General features: G+C 46.1%; 2 protein-coding genes across 2 annotated transcripts in view; one reads left to right on the forward strand and one right to left on the reverse strand.

The window, feature by feature from the left end:
• Nucleotides 1-1,645, forward strand: part of LOC121302127 (serine/threonine-protein phosphatase PP1-alpha catalytic subunit-like) — a 7,002-nt gene extending 5,357 nt beyond the window's left edge. Inside the window, exons 5-6 of the mRNA XM_041231948.1 lie at nt 248-382; nt 1,311-1,645. Coding sequence (XP_041087882.1) covers nt 248-382; nt 1,311-1,424 — 249 coding nt within the window. The 3' untranslated portion in view covers nt 1,425-1,645. The remainder of the gene's footprint in view (nt 1-247; nt 383-1,310) is intronic.
• Nucleotides 1,646-7,517: 5,872 nt separating this feature from the next.
• Nucleotides 7,518-11,816, reverse strand: tmem109 (transmembrane protein 109). The gene is made up of 3 exons (XM_041232124.1): nt 11,192-11,816; nt 9,215-9,317; nt 7,518-7,905 (listed from the first exon to the last, which is right to left on the reverse strand). The coding sequence occupies exons 1-3, from the start codon at nt 11,426-11,428 to the stop codon at nt 7,523-7,525; spliced, it is 723 nt and encodes a 240-aa protein (XP_041088058.1). The 5' UTR covers nt 11,429-11,816; the 3' UTR covers nt 7,518-7,522.
• Nucleotides 11,817-12,946: the final 1,130 nt, after the last annotated feature.

Genomic DNA, 12,946 nt, shown 5'->3' on the forward strand with positions numbered 1-12,946 from the left:
ACTCCTAGTGGAGGGAGGCTGGTACTGCAATAACACTGACTCCTAATGGAGGGAGGCTGGTACTGCAATAACACTGACTCCTAATGGAGGGAGGCTGGTACTGCACACTGCAATAACACACTCCCTCCTAGTGGAGGGAGGCTGGTCCTGCACACAAACAGCCGAAGCATGTCTGCTGCTTGTCTCCCGGAGTGTCTGACAGCCTCTCCCCGCGGAGCGTTCCTGACTCTGTGTTGGGTTGTTCCAGGTCGTGGAGGACGGCTACGAGTTCTTCGCGAAGCGGCAGCTGGTCACCCTCTTCTCGGCGCCCAACTACTGCGGCGAGTTTGACAACGCTGGCGCCATGATGAGCGTGGACGAGACTCTGATGTGCTCCTTCCAGGTGAGGGGGGAGGGGGGGGAGGTCCCCCCCTCCTTGGCGGCGGGTAACGGGTGGACACACTTCTTATGCTCAGACCTTGGTTCTACCAGGGCTGTTGTCCCGACCGTCAAAGGTACTAGAGAATTATGGGATGGGCCGAGAAATTGAGATATTGGGGGGGGGGGGGGGGGGGGGGGGGGGGGCTCCAGCCCCGTCCTTTGACCGGAGGACGGTAGACCTGCCATGGAGCTGCCCCCCTGTGTGAAGAATAGGAGGCTGGAGCCAAGATGGCCGACACAGGACTGCAGTTTCCTGACCTTTTTGGATCCAAAAGTCCTGTTGATATGCAGGGTCTTTCAAACCTGTTTTACTGGGAATTAAATGACTTTTAAACAGCGCTTGTGAAAATAACTTGGAGCTGAATAAGCTGATATATCATATAAATATCAGGACTCTTTGATTGTATTGTGTTACATTGTTCCCATGTGTTGCTACAGCTGTCTGTGAGGTGTGTGTTAAAATTTAATTTCTAAATTAACCACTTTCAACCACTTTTTAAAAAACTTTTAAATTGCCCTCCACTGCCTCTGAAGATTGCTTCCCATGGACCTGGCGGGGCGGGGAGGGAGGGACACTACATTTCCCATCATCCTCCTGCTCACATCTGTAACTGAGGGCAGGTTCATCAGCGAGCAGGAGGATGATGGGAAATGTAGTCCCCCTGAGAGGTCCATGCGGGTGCATGGGAAGCCATCTTCGGAGTCAGTGGCTTGGCAATTTTAAACGTTTTAAGAAGTGTTTGAAATGCAATATAGAAATGAAATGAGCACACACCTCTCTCACAAACAGTTGTAGGAATGCGCGGGAACATGTAATGCTGTAAAACGAGGTCCTGATGTGTCCTTTAAACACACAGTCGTGTTTACAATGATTTTTTTTCTCTCTACAGATTTTGAAGCCCGCAGACAAAAACAAGCCGAAGTACGGGGGTCAGTTTAGCGGCTATAACCCGTCGGGCCGGCCGGTCACCCCCCCGCGCAACACCCCCAAGCAGAAGAAATAAGCGCTGACCACGGTGGGGGGGGGGGGGTGCAGGCACGGCGCGGTCCTGCTGGAAAAATCCCTCCTCTTTAAATCAGTTTCCCTTTTCAGATCGTCGATTCCAGCACAGCGATCGCCATGGCAGCAGGAAATCACTTTGAAGAGAGCGCTGTCTGTCTGTCTGTCTGTATGTCTGTCTACAGCTTTAATGAAACTAAACTCTTTTCAGAGTGTAATAAACTAACACAGAGACCAAGAAGAAGGGATTATACTGTAGCGTCAAACTGAGCAGGATTGTGGGGCTCTGTCTCTGTCTGTCTGTCAGTCTCTGTTACATTTTCGCTCCTGTCTAGAGCAGCGCTCGTCCGATTGTGTTGAAACTCGCTCAGGACCTTCTTCAGCTCACAAGCTATTGAGAGGAACAGAATCTGGGGGTGTGTGGAGGCTGGCTCTGTCTGTCTGTGTCAATTAAAATCGGCTTCAAATGAAAACTGAACGATCGCAGATATTATTATTATTATTATTATTATTATTATTATGGCTCAAATATCAATTCAAATATTACATAACACACACACACACTTTTACAATCCAGATTATCAATTCAATTTGCTGTTGAAACAAATCCTGACAAAGCTTCTCAAATTCACAGTGGAAGGAATTTGAATTGATATTATAGAGCAATAATAATAATAATAATAATAATTATTATTTATATAATAAAAAGAACACTACAAATCGTCGAAAGTAACTTCGACTAATTATCGCTTGCTTTCCTGTCTGTCTGTCTGCGCTTAGACGGACAGCCCCACAATCCTGTTCAGTTTGACGCTACAATACAATCCCTTCTTCTTGGTGTCTGTGTTAGTTTACTACACTCTGAAGAGAGTTTAGTTTCATTAAAGCTGCAGACAGTGCTGTCTTCAATAGAAGTGATTTGCTGGCGCTGTAGAGAGCAGCTTGTTCTAACAGAAGGCCGGGCGGTGCGATCACCGACGCGGAACGGGGAACAGATTTTAAAAAAAAAAAAAAAAAAAAAAAAAAAAAAGGAATTTGGAAATTGATTTTTAGACAGGAACGGCGCCTCGTCACCCTGGCAGGATCAACACGGGCTGGGTCCTCGACTCTCCTCCGCCACGGACGGAAATAAGACTCTCTGTCTTGGTCTCTCTGCATGAGTGGGTCTGTCTCCTCACTTGAAGCGAGGCTCTGCCCAGCACACAGCAGGCAATGCCAGCGCACTAGATCGGTGCTGGGTAGCTGCTGTGGTTCTGTGCAGGGCTGTGTATCAGTGCGTCAAAAGCATTGCCCTGTGTACAGCACAGCCAGGCTCTGCCCAGCACACAGCAGGCAATGCCAGCGCACTAGATTCCAGCTCTATATAGACCCCATGCTGGGCAGCTGCTGTGGTTCTGTGCAGGGCTGTGTATCAGTGTTATACAGTGCGATCCTGCCAGCATTGCCCTGTGCACAGCACAGCACAGCCAGGCTCTGCCCAGCACACAGCAGGCAATGCCAACGCACTAGATTCCAGCTCTATATAGACCCCATGCTGGGCAGCTGCTGTGGTTCTGTGCAGGGCTGTGTATCAGTGTTATACAGTGAGATCCTGCCAGCATTGCCCTGCGCCCAGCGCACTAGATTCCAGCTATATATAGACCACATGCTGGGTAGCTGCTGTGGTTCTGTGCAGGTCTGTGTATCAGTGTTATACAGTGAGATCCTGCCAGCATTGCCCTGCGCCCAGCGCACTAGATTCCAGCTCTATATAGACCCCATGCTGGGCAGCTGCTGTGGTTCTGTGCAGGTCTGTGTATCAGTGTTACACAGTGCAGTTCAAGGGCAGCTATCTACCGTCTGTTATATATATATATATTCGTATCGTATTCTGATGCACTTTCAGCAGAGTACCTCCTTCTGCAGTCCAGTTTTTTTAGAAGGCTGTATTTGCACAATGAAAATGTTTGGTTTTGTTTCCCCAGATTGGGATCTACACTGTTAATAATTTTAATACTCCTTTGCATTTTCGAATACAAAAAATAAAGTACAATTTAAAATAAAAAAAAAATCTGTTTTATTATTACTCGGGATTGATTGATTTTCAGCGCAGTGTTTGATTGTCTATAGCAGCTAGACTGGAGCACAGTGTTTGATTGTCTATAGCAGCTAGACTGGAGCACAGTGTTTGATTGTCTATAGCAGCTAGACTGGAGCACAGTGTTTGATTGTCTATAGCAGCTAGACTGGAGCACAGTGTTTGATTGAGCTCGACTGGAGCACAGTGTTTGATTGACTATAGCAGCTAGACTGGAGCACAGTGTTTGATTGACTATAGCAGCTAGACTGGAGCACAGTGTTTGATTGCTGACTATAGCAGCTAGACTGGAGCACAGTGTTTGATTGACTATAGCAGCTAGACTGGAGCACAGTGTTTGATTGACTATAGCAGCTAGACTGGAGCACAGTGTTTGATTGACTATAGCAGCTAGACTGGAGCACAGTGTTTGATTGCTGACTATAGCAGCTAGACTGGAGCACAGTGTTTGATTGACTATAGCAGCTAGACTGGAGCACAGTGTTTGATTGACTATAGCAGCTAGACTGGAGCACAGTGTTTGATTGACTATAGCAGCTAGACTGGAGCACAGTGTTTGATTGCTGACTATAGCAGCTAGACTGGAGCACAGTGTTTGATTGACTATAGCAGCTAGACTGGAGCACAGTGTTTGATTGCTGACTATAGCAGCTAGACTGGAGCACAGTGTTTGATTGCTGACTATAGCAGCTAGACTGGAGCACAGTGTTTGATTGACTATAGCAGCTAGACTGGAGCACAGTGTTTGATTGCTGACTATAGCAGCTAGACTGGAGCACAGTGTTTGATTGACTATAGCAGCTAGACTGGAGCACAGTGTTTGATTGCTGACTATAGCAGCTAGACTGGAGCACAGTGTTTGATTGACTATAGCAGCTAGACTGGAGCACAGTGTTTGATTGACTATAGCAGCTAGACTGGAGCACAGTGTTTGATTGCTGACTATAGCAGCTAGACTGGAGCACAGTGTTTGATTGACTATAGCAGCTAGACTGGAGCACAGTGTTTGATTGACTATAGCAGCTAGACTGGAGCACAGTGTTTGATTGACTATAGCAGCTAGACTGGAGCACAGTGTTTGATTGACTATAGCAGCTAGACTGGAGCACAGTGTTTGATTGACTATAGCAGCTAGACTGGAGCACAGTGTTTGATTGACTATAGCAGCTAGACTGGAGCACAGTGTTTGATTGACTATAGCAGCTAGACTGGAGCACAGTGTTTGATTGACTATAGCAGCTAGACTGGAGCACAGTGATTTAGCAGCTTGCACAGTGACTATAGCAGCTAGACTGGAGCACAGTGTTTGACTATAGCAGCTAGACTGGAGCACAGTGTTTGATTGACTATAGCAGCTAGACTGGAGCACAGTGTTTGATTGACTATAGCAGCTAGACTGGAGCACAGTGTTTGATTGACTATAGCAGCTAGACTGGAGCACAGTGTTTGATTGACTATAGCAGCTAGACTGGAGCACAGTGTTTGATGCTGACTATAGCAGCTAGACTGGAGCACAGTGTTTGATTGACTATAGCAGCTAGACTGGAGCACAGTGTTTGATTGCTGACTATAGCAGCTAGACTGGAGCACAGTGTTTGATTGACTATAGCAGCTAGACTGGAGCACAGTGTTTGATTGACTATAGCAGCTAGACTGGAGCACAGTGTTTGATTGACTATAGCAGCTAGACTGGAGCACAGTGTTTGATTGACTATAGCAGCTAGACTGGAGCACAGTGTTTGATTGACTATAGCAGCTAGACTGGAGCACAGTGTTTGATTGCTGACTATAGCAGCTAGACTGGAGCACAGTGTTTGATTGCTGACTATAGCAGCTAGACTGGAGCACAGTGTTTGATTGCTGACTATAGCAGCTAGACTGGAGCACAGTGTTTGATTGTCTATAGCAGCTAGACTGGAGCACAGTGTTTGATTGACTATAGCAGCTAGACTGGAGCACAGTGTTTGATTATAGCAGCTAGACTGGAGCACAGTGTTTGATTATAGCAGCTAGACTGGAGCACAGTGTTTGATTGACTATAGCAGCTAGACTGGAGCACAGTGTTTGATTGACTATAGCAGCTAGACTGGAGCACAGTGTTTGATTGCTGACTATAGCAGCTAGACTGGAGCACAGTGTTTGATTGACTATAGCAGCTAGACTGGAGCACAGTGTTTGATTGACTATAGCAGCTAGACTGGAGCACAGTGTTTGATTGACTATAGCAGCTAGACTGGAGCACAGTGTTTGATTGACTATAGCAGCTAGACTGGAGCACAGTGTTTGATTATAGCAGCTAGACTGGAGCACAGTGTTTGATGACTATAGCAGCTAGACTGGAGCACAGTGTTTGATTGGACATGTTAATTAGATGCAGTACGCTGTGGTCTCTTCAGGTTGAGAAAGAATAAATCTCACTTTTATTTGGCCAAGTGTTTTATACCAGAAAAACAGACAATAACTATAATCCTGGATCCTAACAATAGCTGAGAATTCAAACGTAGTGTAACAACCAGCCCTTGACCCTAAAACAGATCTTCAATTGATTTTCAATTTTTTGCTCTCCTGCCCCTTACCTTTCAATGAGGTTTGCATTTATTCCAAGCACTCATTATTATCAATGCAGTCACAGGCTAGATCTGCCAGTCTCTATATTAGAGAGCTGGCGCCATCTAGTGCACTTTGGATGAAGTTTAGCTAGCAAAACACTTTTACAAAAGATGGTCTAGCCTGTGTTGCAGGTGTCTACAGCAGCTAGAGCTGAAGAGCAGCTCCTGAACTAGGTCAAGGCAACACAGACTGAGCAAAAACAATGTAATACAGCCCAGCCCAGTGCATTGCAGTTAAAGAACTACAGCTCCCAGCATCCCTCACCATTGCTGCAGGTGCAGAGGCATGCTGGGAGATGTAGTCCTAGCCAGGGCTATACTGATTCACAATACAATAACTACGGCAGCGCAGCTGGAACTGAAGAGCAGCTCCTGAACTCGTAGTCAAAGCAACACAGACTGAGCAAAATAACAAAACATATTTAGACATTTTAAATCCTCAACGTCACAAGATTGTCTGAGAACTATTAGTGTTTATTCAGTGTTTTGTTTTTTCAATGTGTAGTAAAGTTAACCCTTTCAAAACACATATAAACTTTAAACTCTTAAACACATTAAGAGGTGAGAGAATGGATTTTAAAGATGGTCAGCGCTCCTTTAAAGGGAGGGGTCAGTGAGCCTGTTAATAAAGCTAATAAGAGGTGAGAGAATGGATTTTAAAGATGGTCAGCGCTCCTGTAAAGGGAGGGGTCAGTGATCCTGTTAATAAAGCTAATAAGAGGTGAGAGAATGGATTTTAAAGATGGTCAGCGCTCCTGTAAAGGGAGGGGTCAGTGATCATGTTAATAAAGCTAATAAGAGGTGAGAGAATGGATTTTAAAGGGAGTGGTCAGCGATCCTGTTAATAAAGCTAATAAGAGGTGAGAGAATGGATTTTAAAGATGGTCAGCGCTCCTTTAAAGGGAGGGGTCAGTGATCCTGTTAATAAAGCTAATAAGAGGTGAGAGAATGGATTTTAAAGATGGTCAGCGCTCCTGTAAAGGGAGGGGTCAGTGATCCTGTTAATAAAGCTAATAAGAGGTGAGAGAATGGATTTTAAAGATGGTCAGCGCTCCTTTAAAGGGAGGGGTCAGTGATCCTGTTAATAAAGCTAATAAGAGGTGAGAGAATGTTTATTTATTTTTTATAAATTGATAATTTCTAATATTTATTATAATTTTTATACAAATATAAAAATTATATATATATATATATAAAATAAAATATCAGCGCTCCTGTAATATAATTAAGATTAATCAGTATATATATTTAGAAAATATATTAATATTTCGGGATCTACGTTAAGTATATATAAATATATATATATTATATATATATATATTATATATATATATATAATACATATATATATATATCGCGATAATGGTATCTTATTTATATATATTTATATATATATCTATATATATATATGAATTTTTAATTCTCTTCCTTTCTGATTCTTTTGCTCTGGCTGTTGACTTTCCTGTTCAGTTCAGCCACCCTCTGCTCCAGTCCCTCCAGTCTGGCTGCACTCGTTTCCCCCGCGCTCCCCCTAAACCCTCCCAGGAGCACAGCCAGTAAAACCAGTCCCAGGACCAGCGCCCCCCGCTGGTAGCTGTCCTCGACGCGGCGCACGATGAGGAGGAAGGTGCCGGAGAAAGCAGCGAGCTTGATTAGCCACAGGACCCGCCTCACCACACAGCCCACCAATCGCAGCGCCAGGGAGAGCAGCCAGTAGCCAATCAGAGCGGCCAGGGTCCAGATCAGCACTGTGGCAACCTCCTGGTGGGTGAACTGCAAGCGAGCCAGCGAGTGACGATCTGAGAGAGAGAGAGAGAGAGAGGGAGAGGCGTGTGAGAGAGAGAAGAGGATTAGAGAGGAGTGAGAGACGAGAAAGAGAAGAGAGAGCGAGTGAGCGAAGAGAGAGAGGAGCGAGAGAGAAAGCAAGGAGAGAAGAGTGAGAGAGAGGTGAGAGCAAGAGAAGAGTGAGAGAGCGAGGAGAGAGAGAGAGAGAGGAGAGAGAGAGAGGGAGAGAGAGAGAAAGACAGGGGAGAAGAGTGAACCAGAGAAGACTGAGAATGAGGAGAGGAGGAGAGAAGTGTGAAAGAGAAGGTAAAGGGAGGAGAGAGGAAAGAGAAGGGAGAGGGAGGAAAGTGTGAGAGGAGAGAGTTACAGGAGACAGACATTTTATATATATAATATATATATATATATATATATATATATATATAGATATTATGATATATATATATTGAAATAACTTTATAAGTTCCATTACACAGTCCAGCGCTTCTCTAGCTATGTGTGAAAACTGAAGAGTGACAGACAGACAGCCTCCACACACCCCCAGATTGTGATCCTCTCAATAACTTGTGAGCTGAAGAAGGTCCTGAGCGAGTTTTACTGCTTCCAGCTTGATCAGCCCCAGTGTGTCTAGGTAACAAGCTCAGGTGTGTCTTATTATTAAACTCCTAGTGAAAGCAGGACTGGATCACACTGCTGTGCAGCGGGAGTCTGATTATTAAACTCCTAGTGAAAGCAGGACTGGATCACACCGCTGTGCAATGGGAGTCTGATTATTAAACTCCTAGTGAAAGCAGGACTGGATCACACTGCTGTGCAGCGGGAGTCTGATTATTAAACGCCTAGTGAAAGCAGGACTGGATCACACCGCTGTGCAGCGGGAGTCTGATTATTAAACTCCTAGTGAAAGCAGGACTGGATCACACTGCTGTGCAGCGGGAGTCTGATTATTAAACTCCTAGTGAAAGCAGGACTGGATCACACTGCTGTGCAGCGGGAGTCTGATTATTAAACTCCTAGTGAAAGCAGGACTGGATCACACTGCTGTGCAGCGGGAGTCTGATTATTAAACTCCTAGTGAAAGCAGGACTGGATCACACCGCTGTGCAGCGGGAGTCTGATTATTAAACTCCTAGTGAAAGCAGGACTGGATCACACCGCTGTGCAGCGGGAGTCTGATTATTAAACTCCTAGTGAAAGCAGGACTGGATCACACTGCTGTGCAGCGGGAGTCTGATTATTAAACTCCTAGTGAAAGCAGGACTGGATCATACCACTGTGCAGCAGGAGTCTCTTACCCGACCCCTTTCTCATGCTTCCACTCACCCTCGACCCCCAGCGCAGTGAGTAGCTCGCTGATGAGTTTCACAAGAACATTTAGTCCGGTTGCCGCTCCCTCAGAAACGGTGAACACGACATTCTGAAAATACTGAGCGAAAAACAATTCTGTTAGTTCAGAGAGGAGGACACTGAGCCACAGGAGATAGGGACAGCAGGGTGGACTGGACACTTGAAGAGAGCAGCGCCTTCGTGCGATCGGCATGCTGGAGGCTGGACTAGGGCAGCGCGCTGTGGCTCGCGGTCAGCGATTTCAAACCCGGCGAGACGGTATAACCAGACACACTCTGTCAATAACAGGACACCAACCGGGAGACCAAGAGTCACACCTGCCTGAGATCCACAGATCACTCTGCAGCATCTTCATGATATCGATTGTTAATCAGCACAATAACAAGTCACTTTGCCTGCTCTGAAACAGAGTTTGTCATTTTTCGATCACAGCTAGTGAATTTTATCTGAATAAAAGTGATAAGTTTCTTTTGATAAGAAATCTGTATCTATCTATCTATCTATCTATCTATATATATATATATATATATATATATATATATATATATATATATATATATATATATATATATATATATATATCTATCTCTTTTTTTTTTTTCTATCTCTATCTCTATCTATAATTACTTTGAGTCGACTCTGTTCCTGATTGAAGCTTGTGTGACCCGTTGCTGTATGCATTCCCCATGGATTGACAGTGAGGACACGCCTGGGCGTCCAGAGAGACGCGGTCCTGCCAAGATGTCTCCTGTGTCCCGGGCCAGACACGCTAGCTTGCATCGCTCGATTTTCACGGTGTGATATCCGGGGACATTGTAAAACGCTTCACGTCTGTCTGTCTGTGTCTATCTATAGCTGTCTATATATCTATCTGTCTGTCTGTATCTATCTATCTGTGTCTATCTATCTGTCTGTATCTATCTATCTGTCTGTCTGTATATCTGTCTATACATCTATCTGTCCTGAAGCATGCGGCTACAAAGCCCAGATCTGGCACGATATCAGCCCACAAAGAGGACCAGATAGGATATAAAATTCTGCCTGCATAGCAATAGATCTGGAGACATAAAACGAGGATTAACGTGGGTTTTATAAATTTCCTCTAAATACACAGGCCGAATTTTATATCCTATCTGGTCCTCTTTGTGGACTGATATCGTGCCAGATCTGGGCTTTGTAGCCGCATGCTTCAGCACGATAGATAGATAGATAGACAGACAGACAGACAGACAGACAGACAGACGTGAAGCGTTTCAGAATGCCCCTGGTATCCGAAGCACAATCGAGAAGCGCCGAGAAACAGCGCCTGTGATTGACAAACCCTGGACTGTTAGACCCCAAAACGCAGCCGTCTATCATAAATACTGAAAGGTGCTTTGGGGGGTTGATGGTTCTATTAACAGAAATTGTTTGCCCCCCCCCCGCCCGGGAATAGCTCTCCAGCCCCCTGCTGGAAGCAATGCGATGTGCACGCCCAGGTCTTCGGAGTGACAGCTGCTGTTATCGATCAGAGAGGCTGATCACGACCCGACCTCAAAGAAGAGGACTGTGTGTGTGTTTAAACAGCTGAGACTTTTGAAAGCTATCCAGCTTCAAGCAGCTGGCAGCTTTGAAGAGGCCCTGGCGGACAGAGAGAGAGAGAGAGAGAGAGAGAGAGACCAACCTCCCGTTAAAACCAGCCGGGGACCAGAGACAGGGTGGCAGGGAGGGGAGACAGATCTAAGATATATTATAATCCCTTCTTCTTGGAGTCTGTTAGTTTACTACACTCTGAAAAGAGTTTAGTTTCATTAAAGCTGCAGACAGACACACACACACACACACAGACAGACAGACAGAGCCCCACAATCCTGTTCAGTTTGACGCTGCAATATAATGATTTATAATTATTCATCTAATAAATAAACAAACTTATTATTTGGGGGAGACAAGAAAGAGCAGAGCCCAGCTTACCCCCAGCGAGGTCTCCACGACTTCTCGGCCGAGCCAGGAGTCCAAGCTGCGGCGTGCTTCAGCCAAACTCTCGGAGACGAACAGCCGGACCGTGGAGAGGGACCCGGGCTTCTTCGGTTCTTGAACGGGTTCCGAACTAAAAAAGAAACCCGAAGTCGGAGCCGATAAAATCGCTAACAGAACCAGAGACGAGAGGAGTTTTCGGTCCGGCGTGAGAGAGGCTGCGGCGGGGAACATGGCTGCTTTGTTAAGGGGTCGTGTTTCACACAAAGTGCCGAAATAAATATAACTTTACCATCCGGTCCGGTTTAGCCCAGCCGCGTTTTAAAAGATATTTTTTTTTTTTTTTAAAGTTCTCCAAATAACTTTTAAAAACTCGAAGTACAGTATTTCTTTATCTATGCTTTATATCAATACCGTAACTTGATTGTCAATTTAAATTTAACACAATAATAATTATAATAATAATAAACACACTTCGTTTTCTGTTGCTGCTAGTGACGTAGTCTTGAGTATATTTTGGATTGCTATATTACCAACGTTAGGTTCTTTTTTTTTTTTTAAGAGAGAGAGACGTTACGTTTGCAAACCAAACCCCTCCACCCCCCAGCCTCGCTGTGAAAAACGAAAACCGGTTTTCAGAGCAGTCAGACTGGCATGTGTAGAGACTGGCATGTGATGAGGCTGGCATGCGATGAGGCTGGCATGTGATGAGGCTGGCATGCGATGAGGCTGGCATGTGATGAGGCTGGCATGTGATGAGGCTGGCATGTGATGAGGCTGGCATGTGATGAGGCTGGCATGTGATGAGGCTGGCATGTGTTGAGGCTGGCATGTGATGAGGCTGGCATGCGATGAGGCTGGCATGTGATGAGGCTGGCATGCGATGAGGCTGGCATGCGATGAGGCTGGCATGTGATGAGACTGGCATGTGATGAGGCTGGCATGTGATGAGACTGGCATGTGATGAGGCTGGCATGTGATGAGGCTGGCATGTGATGAGGCTGGCATGCGATGAGGCTGGCATGTGATGAGGCTGGCATGTGATGAGACTGGCATGTGATGAGGCTGGCATGCGATGAGGCTGGCATGCGATGAGGCTGGCGATGAGACTGGCATGTGATGAGACTGGCATGCGATGAGGCTGGCATGTGATGAGACTGGCATGTGATGAGACTGGCATGCGATGAGGCTGGCATGCGATGAGACTGGCATGTGATGAGACTGGCATGCGATGAGGCTGGCATGCGATGAGACTGGCATGTGATGAGACTGGCATGCGATGAGGCTGGCATGCGATGAGACTGGCATGTGATGAGACTGGCATGCGATGAGGCTGGCATGCGATGAGGCTGGCATGTGATGAGGCTGGCATGCGATGAGGCTGGCATGCGATGAGACTGGCATGTGATGAGGCTGGCATGCGATGAGGCTGGCATGCGATGAGGCTGGCATGTGATGAGGCTGGCATGCGATGAGGCTGGCATGCGATGAGGCTGGCATGTGATGAGGCTGGCATGTGATGAGGCTGGCATGCGATGAGGCTGGCATGTGTTGAGGCTGGCATGCGATGAGGCTGGCATGCGATGAGACTGGCATGTGATGAGGCTGGCATGCGATGAGGCTGGCATGCGATGAGACTGGCATGTGATGAGACTGGCATGCGATGAGGCTGGCATGCGATGAGACTGGCATGTGATGAGACTGGCATGCGATGAGGCTGGCATGCGATGAGGCTGGCATGTGATGAGACTG

The sequence above is a fragment of the Polyodon spathula genome, chromosome 29, assembly GCF_017654505.1.
Source record: "Polyodon spathula isolate WHYD16114869_AA chromosome 29, ASM1765450v1, whole genome shotgun sequence".
In the NCBI taxonomy this organism is placed as follows: Eukaryota; Metazoa; Chordata; class Actinopteri; order Acipenseriformes; family Polyodontidae; genus Polyodon; species Polyodon spathula.